This window comes from Vipera berus (assembly GCF_964194415.1).
Source record: "Vipera berus genome assembly, chromosome: 3".
NCBI classification, from domain to species: domain Eukaryota; kingdom Metazoa; phylum Chordata; class Lepidosauria; order Squamata; family Viperidae; genus Vipera; species Vipera berus.
The window spans coordinates 186483874-186497242 of NC_138204.1; the positions used below are offsets into that span (position 1 = coordinate 186483874).

General features: G+C 39.6%; 1 protein-coding gene across 2 annotated transcripts in view; it reads right to left on the minus strand.

Annotated features, from left to right (window-relative positions):
- Positions 1-13369, minus strand: part of ZNF704 (zinc finger protein 704) — a 47578-nt gene that overhangs the window by 6773 nt on the left and 27436 nt on the right. For both annotated transcript variants that reach the window (XM_081323281.1, XM_081323280.1), the window contains exons 4-7: positions 12992-13224; positions 12196-12296; positions 9257-9518; positions 6537-6641 (exon numbers count right to left, since the gene is read on the minus strand). In XM_081323281.1, the coding sequence (XP_081179407.1) occupies positions 6537-6641; positions 9257-9518; positions 12196-12296; positions 12992-13224 (701 nt within the window). The remainder of the gene's footprint in view (positions 1-6536; positions 6642-9256; positions 9519-12195; positions 12297-12991; positions 13225-13369) is intronic.

Sequence of the window (13369 nt, forward strand, 5' to 3'; positions counted from 1 at the left end):
CGCGGCGCCGGGACAGCACAGTGTGGGTTTCTGCTCTAGCCACAGAAGCATTTGTTGTACAGGGGCTCGCCGCCCGATTAGGCCCAAGTATAGACTTCAGGTGGAGCTGCAAGGGGTCCCCTGCAAGTTGGAGCTGGACACAGGCTCCATTGTTTCTATTATTTCCCTTGAAACATTTAATTTCGTTTGTAGTCGCAGTAAGAGATGGGCCAAGCTAAAGCCTTCTGATATTGTACTAACTGATTTTCAGAACGCCAGAGTCGCAGTCAGGGGTGAAGCCACACTAACCGTTAAATTTAAGGGGTTTTCAGGGCACCTGGATATTGTCGTAGTAGGGGGCCAGAGAACGAGCCTAATTGGGATTGACTGGTTTGATGTGCTAGGCATCCAAGTAACCGGAATCAACCAGACACAAGTTGTGAGTCTAGCGACAGTATGCGAGGAATTTGCAGATGTATTTGATTCAGCTCTGGGAACATACGCAGGCCCACCAATAGCATTCAAACTAGACCCAAACGTAGTGCCAGTCAGGATGAAGCCTCGTAGGGTCTCATTTGCCCTCAAACACAAAATAGACACTGAATTAGATAAACTTGTTGAACAGGGCGTTTTGCAACCAGTAGATGGGGGTGAGTCAGAAACCCCAATTGTAACACCACTAAAAGCCAACGGGGAGGTCAGAATCTGCGCACATTATAAATGCACAATTAACCGGGCACTCAAACAACATGCATACCCAGTACCAGTAGTAAGCCACATCCTGGCATCCTTGCAGGGTGGCACCATTTTTGCAAAATTAAATTTGGCTCAGGCCTATCAGTAACTTCCTGTTGATGAGGCCACGGCCGCGGCTCAGACAATTGTAACTCACAGGGGGGCGTTTAAAGTAAAGCGCCTGCAATTTGGGGTCAGTGTAGTCCTGGGCATTTTTCAGGGCATCATGGAATGTACACTCAAGGGCATTCCGGGGGTTTGCCCCTATTTTGATGACGTGCTCATTGCAGGAAAATCTACTGAGGTGCTAGCAAGGATGCTCAGAGCCGTCCTGCAAAGTCTGCGAGAAGCAGACCTCAAGCTTAAAAAGAATAAGTGCAGTATTGGAGTCCCTTCAACTGAATTCTTGGGATTTCGCACTGATGCTGATGGCATCCACCCTGCTGAGTCTAAAGTAAAAGCCATTCAGATGGCACCTAGCCCCAAAACAAAAGGAGAGCTGCAGGCATTCCTGGGCCTCCTCAATTTTTACCATGCGTTCCTTCCTAACAAGACCGCAGTGGCAGAGCCACTTCACAGGCTCTTAGATAAAAATGCTTCATAGAAGTGGACTAGTGTTCACGAAAAGAGTTTCCAGGAATTGAAAACACTTCTGTCAGTCAGTTCCACTATCACTCATTTCAAAGAGTCTAAACCAGACTGCACCCATACGGGGTGGGTGCAGTCTTAAGTCACTTAGAGAAAGATGGAACTCAAGTTCCAATTGCTTTTTATTCAAGGACATTGTCCTCCGCTGAGCGTAATTACGCTCAAATTGACCAAGAGGCATTGGCCATAGTAGCTGGAGTTAAAAAATTCCACAACTACTTATACAGCAGGGACTTCACGGTCTTAACAGACCATAAACTGCTATTGGGGTTATTCACTACAGACAAGCAGACACCCCTCATATTATCCCCTAGAATGCTTAGATGGTCCATTTTTTTATTGGCTTATACGTTTAAGCTCATTTACAAACCCGGCAAAGATATGGGCCGTGCAGATGGCCTGAGCAGGCTTCCACTGCCACAAATTGAACCAGATCCGGCCCCAGCAGCCCGTGTTTTGTCCATTCAGGACTTGCCGGAGTTTCCCTTCCATGCAGGGGACATAGCTGCAGAAATGGCAGCAGACAAGACACTAAGTAGAGTGCTATCGTAGGTACACACAGGGTGGCTGGATAAAAGCCCAGGTCCTGAGTTTCAGAGCTATTTTACAAGGAGACATGAGCTATCAGCTCACAAGGGTTGTATTCTTTGGGGGAACAGGGTCATAGCTCCTACTTCACTAAAAGACAGGGTTTTGCAATCACTGCATGAAGGCCATCTGGGCATGAAAGCTTTGGCTAGAAGCTATTTATGGTGGCCAGGATTAGATAAAGCCACTGAGGCCCAGGTGCATGTGTGTTATACATGCCAGCAATCAAGGCCTGAAATGCCACACGCTCCAGTTCACAGGTGGGAGGAGACTCACACTCCCTGGTCTAGGATTCACATAGACTTTGCTGGGCCCTTTCAGGGACAGCTCTTTCTTATAGTGGTCGACAGCCACTCTAAATGGCTAGAAGTTATACCAATTGCAAACATGATTACTGCTAGGACCATCCAGATGCTTAGGAAACTCTTTGCCATGCACAGGCTGCCGGACGTCGTAGTGTCCGATAATGGGGCACAATTTACTGAGGCAGAATTTCAGGTGTTCCTGAGAGCAAACCTCATTAGGCATGCGACATCAGCCCATCTACTAATGGTCAAGCCGAATGTATGGTTCGCACAAAAGAGTCACTGAGGCGTATAGTGACTGGGAACTGGCACCACAGACTGGCCGACTTTTTGCTTTGCCAACATTCCACGCCATGCACGGCTACAGGGAAAAGCCCAGCAGAACTGCACTGGGGGAGGCGACTAATCATGAAACTGGACAGGTTGCACCCAGACCGGGTGGCAGCAGAGGCCTCTCGCCCAAAACCCCCAAGGGGGCTGCAAGTGGATGACGGGGTGTGGGCCAGGAACTACGGGCATGGGAACTTGTGGGTGCCAGGAAAAATCACTAAAATGTCAGTCCCTCTCTCATACGAAGTGGACCTAGATGGCGGGCGAGTTGTCCGTCACCATATCGATCAGCTTAGGAAGCGTTTTCCAGAACGGCCACAGAGCAAGGATTTCGTCACAGGTCCTTGCCTTGGGCTGCAAACCGGTAGCCAGGCCGGTCCATGCATAGACTCTGAGTGCCAAAACAGCCAGAGCAATGGGGAGATGGCAGTAGGGGAGGAAAGCCTGGAAGTGAAACATGGGTCCCCTGATGGAGAAAGCCAACCTGAGTACTACAGCTGCTGTGCTAACTCTGCAGAACAAACTGACTCTGGGGTGGGCCAACCTGGAAGGGCCAGCCAGAGATTGCCGAGCCAACCTGAATCACTTGAACTGAGAGACACTGGCCTACTCAGCCCGGCAGGCAAGCTGGTAGGCCAGGAAGTGCCTGGGTCCCCCAAGTGTTCCACAAGGACTTGCAAACCTCTTGCTTATCTTCAAGATTTTGTCCTGAAATAATGAAGCTATAATGTATGTACCTTTATTGTGCTGCTAGCTAGGAATCACCTGTATTAGCTAGGATGGAAACGTGTTAACTCACACTATCGTTATACCTTTTGTAAACTGTATTGCTGTAATTACTTTCCTTTTGTTGCTATAATGTTTGTTCATTCCAGGGGGGAGGGGTGTAATGTATTGGGCTTGTTTTGTTAAGGGAACACCATGTGGGAAGGTTGCTTGAGCAGGGAAGCTGGCTAACGGCTCCCAGCTCCTCAGACAACCCGTCTCCAGCGCCGCTATTGGTTGCCTCTAGGGCAGCAATTGGTTGCTTTAAACCTATTGGCCGCCGCCTAGAGGCCAGGGTATAAATTGCTGCATTCGCAGCCCTGTTTCTCAGTTCAGATCCTGCAAGCAATAAACAATCTTTGCTGAACTCACTCGCCTCGTCTTCGTCATTAAGCAACAAACCCAGTACATAACAGGTTCTCTCATGTTGCATCTTTATGACTATGTATGCGTGCCCTGGGAAAGGATGAGTGCAAATGTGCTGCTTGGGGCCCTATGACCAGGAGGGAGGGGACATAGATTGGAGGAAGTGGTAGCATTATCTTGCTGATTGACAGACAAAGTCCCAGGTCCCTTTACATAATTTCCCACATTTCAACTAGAAATGGCTAAAATCTGTCCAAGTTGTCCCATGAAACCTCATGAGGCTTCAGGTGTGCTGATCTGGTTTAATTTTAAAAATAATTACAATTATTTAAGAATGTGCTCACATGTGAATATGTAGAGCTTATAACATTAAACAAATCAAGTAATAGTACTCCTTCCTGGAAAAATTTTCTGGTTTTCAGAATTTTATGTGATTATGCTCTCTCATTTAATCCTCTGTTTTCTCTTATGTTTTGGCATGGATATTTAAGTGGATATCTGATCATATACTTGTATCTCTGGCCAGTGGTGGGATTCAAATATGTGAACAACCGGTTCTCTGTGTGGATGCCACTTCTGGAAGTCCGTTCTGGGTCTGGGCAACAAATAATTAGCTACCGGTTCTGCTGAACTGGTGTGAACCAGCTGAATCCCACCACTGTCTCTGACACGTGTGTTTACCTAGCATATTCTCATCTGTGAGATGAGAAAAGCAAAATATTCAATACAATACAAGGTGTTGTTGCTACTGAGGTGATAGACGGCTAATGAGCCTGCTCAGAGAAGAGCTTCAACAGGTGCATCAATATTTTACATGTTCCTGCCACCTCATTAGTTTATGCAGTAAATGATGGCAACATCAGAATAACTAACTGTAGCACACACTATACAAAATTGTATGGGAAAAAAGCTCAACTGCTGCTACTGGCAAAATCAGCAAAAGGGCTTTTCAAAATGAGACTAATAATAAGAGTTTTGTTCTCTAGCTATTTGTTAGCTTCTGAACTGCTTATACATAAATTTGTTGAGAAAACAGCAGTGAAATTGAAAAATGCTCTAAACAGTGACATTTCTAATAGCTCTTTGTAATCTGGATCTGAGGCCCAGGCAGTGGAGTTGGTTTGCTTTGTTGAAGCTTGCAATGAAATTTCCAAAATATAGCTCTGTGTGATTTTGAAGGTAATCTTGGAGCCTAGGGGCCAGAACTGAACTGGAAAGAAGAGATTATAAGCAAGTAATTATCTTATGATATATAACAGTTGTGTTCCCAACTGTGTGGGAATAATTAATCTTTGTGAAAAAAGGATCAGTGGTACTGAATACCTATAACTCTCTATAGTCCATATTGGAATTATAATTCCCAGAAGCTATAGGCAGCATATTGGTTGATCATGTTGACTGAGAATTATGGAAGTTGTAGTCTCAACATATCCAGATCCAGGTTTTAGAAATTATTACTTATTTTGTGATAATGAGACCTTTGGCTTTCTTGCAATAGTTGTGTCAATTTATCCCAATGCCACAGAGAGCAACTCCCCTTTTAAAATTATTCCAGTTCTACCATATTGTCATGAAATCAAATTTTGGGGTATTTCATGCACAGCATGTTCTGTTAAGAGTCTCTTGTTCAAATTACAACCAGCAGGATGCCTTGCACTGCTAGCTATTCCTTGATGAAATTTAATAAATATTCATTGGCAGAATGCAATGTAATTGATTCAGTTACTTTCATTTTTATCAGCTCAGCAGGAGACCACAGATTCTACAGAAAGCTTCCAAGAAATTCTAAAGGTTGACAATAAGAGGCTCTTGTGATTCACGTTGTGAAATGAGAAATAGTTGGCAGTACCTTATCAATGTCTAATTCGCCCTGTCAAAAATCAGAGTTTTTAAACAGTCTTGCATATTTGAGAAAATTTGGAACATACAGCCTCAGGTAAAGTGCTAAGACATAAGACATGATATCTGCTCTGATAATGATCATTCAAAAGTTAGAGAAATTATCTGAATAAAAAATGAAATATTGTTTACTTACAGTAGTTAATCATATTAAGTGAAATTAAAAGTATATTATGGATATGGAAGGTATAAGCAGCTAAGCAGCATTATGGGATCATAATAGATCATTCAGCATATTCATTTGAACACTTTTTCAAATGGGAGCTGTGGTGGCACAATGGTTAGAATGCAATAATGTAGGCTAATTCTGCCGACTGCTAGCAGTTTGATTCTGACCAGCTCAAGGTTGACCCAGCCTTACATCCTTCCGAGGTCAGTAAAATGAGGACCCAGATTGTTGGGGGCAATATGCTGACTCTGTAAACCTCTTAGAGAGGACTGTAAAGCACTGTGAAGCGGTATATAAGTCTATTGTTGTTGCTATTTTGTTCAAAATATGCTTGAATTGCCTCTACTGAATCCTGTGATGCAGGCCTACAGAAGGGTAAAGAGCAAAGGATCCCACTGATACATTAAAAATCACTGCAGGCCACAAAGGAATGCCTAGCAAATCAGTTAGTAGTTTGGAGGCTACAGGAGCAGCAGTACTCTGGAGCTGGTGGTGACAGAGAGGCTTGGAGCACTCACAGTATGGTTTTGGAGATGGGGTGGTGATTTATTATTTTTTTAAAAATGCCAATGGGCTCCTTGGCATCTGCAGCCCATGAACTATATAACGCAGGCCTGCTGCAATGCATGTATGAATGCAATGGGACAGGCAAGGGAGAAGGAAATCCATCCCCTCTATGGATCTTGCCTCACATGTGCCATCCTATGTAGTAAACAAACCTCCCCCTCCTAATTTGCTAGTTTTCTACTTACTGGAAGGCCAGTGAAGGTAACAGGGGGTGTCTGCCAAGAGATGCTAAAGCTTTTTCCATTGGGAGTGAACTTGGCTGACCCTGGAATGTTCACAGGAGCTGTGGCCTGTTTCAAGAAATAGGAAATCAGTAAAAAGGAACATCTCCATGTTGCCCAATTAAGTGTTTGATTATCTCCTATGGTTGCAACATTTTGATTCTATTTTTCAGTTCTCTCGAGGACAATAGGGTGAATAATAAATGATACCACTGAAAAAAGAAGTCCATAGCAATCACTAAAACAAATGAGAGATAAAGAATTCATAATATATGCAGATCTAATAACATTATTTTAAAGTTTAAATCTTAAAAAAGAAGCATTTTAGAGCAACTTTTCATTTCCCCAATGTGGCTTCTTTCAGATATTTTGAACTATAGCATCTTTTGTAACATTTCCAACCTGCAAAAGACTATTACTGGTAACAATGGACAGGTCACAAAACAACTACGGTAATCTGGAATTTACCGACTGGAGAAGCTAAGTTGAGAGCTTAACTGTGGAATCCTTGGTGCTCTCTGAACTTGGTTGTTCGCTTGCAGACATTTCTCTACCTGACTAGGTAACATAATCAGTGCCCATGGATGAGGTTATTAATGTAGTGATGATATTACCTCATTAGGTCAATATCTTCAAGCAAACAACCAAGTTCAGACACCACCAAGGACTTAAAACTCGCTTATGTCTTTTCTACCTTAAGATTATGGAAGTTTGCAGATTCCTTCTTGCAGACAAATCTTTTTTGTTTTTCCTCCTTTATTTCTTGCTTATTTATCACTTTTCTTTTTTGTATTTGTATTTTTTGTGCTGTGTAAAAAATTCTATAACAATAATATTAATATTAATAATAATAATAGTAATAATAGTAATAATAATAATTTGCAGAGAGATGTGGAGAAATTGTATTTGCTGCCATCAGTCTTTCCCTCTATGAGAGACTGCATTAGAGTCATGCAGTTTGGACACGTGCCTGTTTTGGGTACCTTTACAAGCTCAAAAAGTTTGTAAAGATACCCCAAACATGAAAGCCTAAGACCAGATTAAAAACACGTTACATCAATAACAAGATAAAAACAAGATTAGAATAAATTAAAGGTTAAAAGGCAGCAGGAGGGCTATCAAGGCACCTGGGAGCCTTGTGTGAATTGGAAGAGCCAAATCTTCAACTTTCTTCAAAAGTCCAAGAGAGTGGGGGCCTGTCTTGGGGCATGGGGGAGAGGATAGGCCAGAGGGGAGGGGCAATGGCAGAGAAGTCCCTCTTCCTGGGACCACCAGTCAAAAATTCATCAACTGGCATTATCAGCAATAGCTTTTGTTGTTTTATATTGACATATTCTGCTCCTTTTCTCTTTATATGTTTTTGCTGTTATAATTTCATATGCAGTGAATAGAGATTCAATTCACTTTTCCTACTCAGTAATCATTTTACTAAGAATTTTTTTTTACTAAATGCAATTCAAATGCAGACTTGAATTAATGGGAGAAAGATATGAGAAATGGCGGCACAGTTCAGTGAGTTTATTTTTAATCGCTGAGGGAGATAGGTAATTTAGAAATTGGAAATATAAATAAATAAATAATAAAATAAGATTATATAAATTAAAATATTCAAAACCTTTATAAGTAGCTTTCAGCTCATTTACAAGAGATACGGTAATTAAAATATTTTATTCCATTTTTTTTAAAATATGAAGATCACCATTTCAATTTATGCAACAAATGATCAGGTATGGTGTTGACTCCAACTTACTCTTTATACTAGCAGGTGTTTTAGAATATAGGTTGCTATAAGGAATCAATTATCTGATTAACGTTTGCAAATACCCATGGATTATGAGGGTCTGTTCAGCCACCACATGCTATATCATGTTAATTTCTCCCACACTTAAAAGTTAATATAAATTTTGTATATCTGTAAAAAAAGAAATACAGATCTAAACCGATTTTCAAAAGATTTTCCAAAGCTTCAATGATAAACAAATCCAATTGATACTCAAACTAGCACCAAAGCATAATTGCTAGTTTAAAGTTAACAAGAGAGCCAGTTTGATCTAGCGGTTAAGGCACACGGCTAGAAACCCAGAGACTTGAGTTTTAGTCCTGCCTTAGCCATGAAAACCAGCAGACTGACTCTGCGCCAGTCATTCTCTTTTAGCCCAACTTGCCTCACAGGTTTGTTCTTAAGTAAATTTTCTACTTTGTATTATTTATAAAAATAATAAAGGTAAGAAATAAATAAATAAATGAAACAATTTTGTCAGAGAGGTATTATGTGCTTCCATTTTGCCTCTCCTCTTTTTCATGAAAGCTTTTGACTTTGACTAAGACATTCATCTGTTATTTCAACACCAGAACTTTTATTATTCTCAAACAAGGGTTTGAAAGTAACACGGCCTGCTCTCATAGCATAATCTCATTAATCATAGTGTAAAAAAGTTTAACAATTTCATATACCTACTTTAAACGATTTCCCAAGAACTTTGCAGCAAGAAAGAGAAACAAGAGGGTGGGATGCAAAAAACAAAAAAACAAAACACCAAACCCTAAATGTAACCACAAGTCAGGCACAGCTCAATTCCACTTCATTACTACTGAATCTAGCTACTGTAATTTTTGGATAAAATGAAATAAAATAAAATAAAATAAAATAAAATAAATCAAGTGCAATAAAATAAAATATGTACCTGGTAAGCATGGTCAGAGTGAATGAGGTAGAGGTTGGTAGGAGCTGAACGGCTTAGAGGCATCATCCCTTTAGCATCTGTTTTGGCACATGACAGTTCACTTCTGTTCACATCTTGGGATGGAAAAGAAGGAAGAAATGCTAGAGAGGGTGAAACTGGAGATAAACTATTTAATCCATCCGCTACTGAGTCAGTGTTGAGACGTATCTCTGTGTAGTAAAAATCTTCCTCTCCATCACTGTAGTCAGATTCTCCTACACGTCTAAAAACGACAGTCAGAAATTATTAATACTATATCAAAGTCAGTACAATAAGAAATTCCAATGTATTAATATATGAGTATACACAAACAAATTGAATTGTTCAATATTCTTACAACTACAACCAATAATATATATTTTAATTAATATATTCATGTGCATATTGGGGAAGGAAAGAACAAAATAAAGAAATATTTGCATACAGAGACACGCACACCGTTACACAGAAAACACTTTATCTCTTCAGAAGAGATCCACTCATCAGTTAACATACTTCTTTTTCATGTGCATAGAATATACCATCAAGAATGTTGGAATAAAAAAGAGTTAACTTTATTTATCACATTCTATAAATCAAGACTGGTGGAAACACAGTATATTTAAAGTAGGCAAAGACTGTTTAATTCATTTATTCCTCATATTTGTATCTCACTTGTTTCAAAACCTTCAGCACATTTTCCCCTTTATTCTCATAGCAATTTGGTGAGGCAAAAGAGAAAATTTGGGAGAAAGAAAAAGTACATAATTGTACATAGATTATGCAATAAATGAGATTCAATTCTCTTTCCCCACCCACTAATCATTTAATTTAAAAAACGCAGGTTTGAATTGATGGGAAAGACATAAGAAATGACAGCACAGTTCAGTGAGTTTAATTTTTAATTATTTCTATTGTGACTCATAGGAGTTTTTAAATATTGAAAATCCTTTGGGTTCACATTAGTTCTTGTTTTTCTTTCTATTGATGTTGCTACAAAGAGGAAAATGAAAGATTTTGTTCTATTGTTTAAAAAAGAATATTGTCCATTATCAGAATTATCCAAATATATCCAAAACATATATGTCACTGAAGCAAATTGCATTCATCTCAAGGACGGAAATTGGCTTAAGAAATTACAGTTAGGATTTACCACAATTGGTTGGGTCTAACTGAAAAAAAACTGCTGTAAATCTAAAAGTGAAGCAAAATTGTCTAAGTTTATCATGGCCATACAGAAGGAGAGATAAGGGGAAATTCATTAACCAAAGATCTGCAGTAGCTTGTTGCAGTCATAAGTTATACTTCTTCAGATGTTATTTCCACAAATAACAGGAATCCTTTTTCAAAGAAACTATCTCTCTTTTTACAAAAAGAATTCCCCAAACGTTCCTAAAACTTTTTATTTTATCAAATTTGTGGTACTGATTCAATAGCTTCATTTATAATAATTACCAACTTAATATATTAAGCTTAGTTCATTGGCACACAAAAAAATGAACCCCAAATGGCTGGTTTGTATTTTTTGACCTTTCCCTCTTTGAAGTGGCCAAAAAGGAAAACAAATCAGCACTCTGTTTCATGTTAGGAAAGGTATTGTTTTGATTCTTATGCATGCATTGGAAACAGTGGCTTAAAATAAATTCTACTTTCTTTAGCAAATCAAGAAAACAATCTAAGATTTGTCATCGGCTTGTATGTCTACTCATTGTATGTCTACTCATTCACCACACTGAGTCCTTCGGGAGAAGGGCGGTATATAAATAAAATTATTATTATTATTATTATTATTATTATTATTATTATTATTATTATTATTATTAATTATTGGAAACAAATTTATACATAATAAAAAGCTAGGATACTGCTTATGAGACTGAATTCTGGCTGATTTATTCACCTAGCTCAAAGCACTGATAAAACAGACTTCAATGTTAGACACAAACCCCCGTGTCAGAATCCATTTATATCATATTCATAAATGGAATGTTTCAAACATTATCCCATGGATTCTGCCATCTCCGGAAGAGAAGAGGATAGATGTGTATTGAACCGGCAATAGGCATTTCAAAGGAAAGGAGAAGCCTTTTGAACTGGGGAAACAAAAGGGGGGGCTAGCATCTGGCTTTTGTCACGGAAGACAGCAATAAACAAAAGGGTCCTAACTTCCTTTTTTCCCACGAGATGGATGATACGAGAGGAAGGATGGGGGACTGACCAAATGGGGATTAAAAAAGGTAAAGGTAAAGGTTCCCCCGCACATGCGTGCTAGTCGTTTCCGACTCTAGGGGCCGGTGCTCATCTCCGTTTCATAGCCGAAGAGCCAGCATTTGTCCGAGGACGTCTCCGTGGTCATGTGGCCGGCATGACTAGACGCCAAAGGCGCACGGAATGCTGTTACCTTCCCACCGTAGTGGTCCCTATTTTTCTACTTGCATTTTTATGTGCTTTCGAACTGCTAGGTGGGCAGAAGCTGGGACGAGTAACAGGCGCTCACTCTGTTACGCGGCACTCGGGATTCGACCCGCCAAACTGCCGACCTTCTGATCGACAAGCTCAGCGTCCTAACCCACTGAGCCACCGCGTCCCTAAATGGGGATTAAGGGGGGTTAAACCGGGAACTCTTTATAAGGGTTTACTTCGTGGAAATATTAAGTCCTGTCTCGCCTCCTACAACCAAGCATGTCATAGTAATGATTCCTTTTGGACTAAGATTTGGCTCCAAGAGTTTTGTCTTCCTAAGACGTGGTTTGGGGTGGGTCCGTATAAATATTGGAAAAGAAATAAGGGAATTATCACCAGTAATAGCTCAATTATAAACATGCTCATTTGGTTATAAATCTTAGTGAACTTGCTTCAAAGTAATGCTAACATTGGGATAAAACTTGTTTCACAAATAAAAAGAACCGTAGTCTTCTCACCCAAGATGAATAGTCCGGATGTGTTTCTGAATGCCAACAGTAGTGCTTAGTACCTTTCCACAGTTTTTCCAAAGGCATTTAAACATTACTTTCATGGAGTTCTGAGAAGTTAAACAGGGAGCACAATCTGTATACAGTACATTCATTTAACAAGCATGGATTTCAAATTATTCTATTTACATTGATACTAAAGTAAATTAAAATTAATGTTTCAAGGACACATACATTTAAGGAGATAGGACTACTGAACCTAGGGGCATTTACTTTTAAATAACATGCACCTGAGTGTAATTTAAGTTCACTGCTTATAAACCGAACTATACAGTACTGATCTTTTGATCATTAATCTTGCAAAGCTAATTTGGAACACTGAAATGAGTGCATATTTTCATATTAGAATGACAAGCAGTAGCTGACTTTAGTACAATACAGTAATATACGCAGGAATTTCCTAATATTTCATCTACTAGCAATTTCTTTGTAACAACTCCAGGGCTTTTCAGACAAATATTTCTTTTAAGAGGACTAAAACAATTGACATATATTTTTAAAAATGAAGAGTAAATAAAGACAAAGTGAAACAAACAACATCTGGTTTTAGATAAAAATAATATATGATGGAGTCTTTCATAAATAAACACAGGTATTTGTTAATCAAGGTTCATATAATATCACAATATACATGTTGGCTGGAGTATTCTGGGAACTGAAGTCCACCCATCTTAAAGCTGCCAAAGATGAGAAACACAGGTATAACATTATAGGAGAATATTGACAAATTCAATATCATACTCACCTTTCTTTTCCTAGGAATGGGTTCATCAAAAAGAAGACTGCTAGTTTCAGCTTCGTCAATGCCATCATCAGTTTGGGATGGTAATCGAAATGGTTTGAAGCTGTCAGCAGAAAGGGGAGGTGATGGAGTGGATGGGTTTGATTGGTCACTTGGAGCACTCCAGCTCCAATACCCACTGCTGCTGGTACTGGAAGGCACAAATCCTCCTTCTTTCCAGGATCCATTTAAGGATTCTATAAATTAACAACAGCATTAAAAATAACTACAATGTTGGATATTAATGCTTTTAATGCTGTAAGTCGCCCAGAGTCACTTTGAAACAAGATGGGAGGCAAATAAATTTAATAAATACTATAAATAAACTATTTTTAGTAAGGG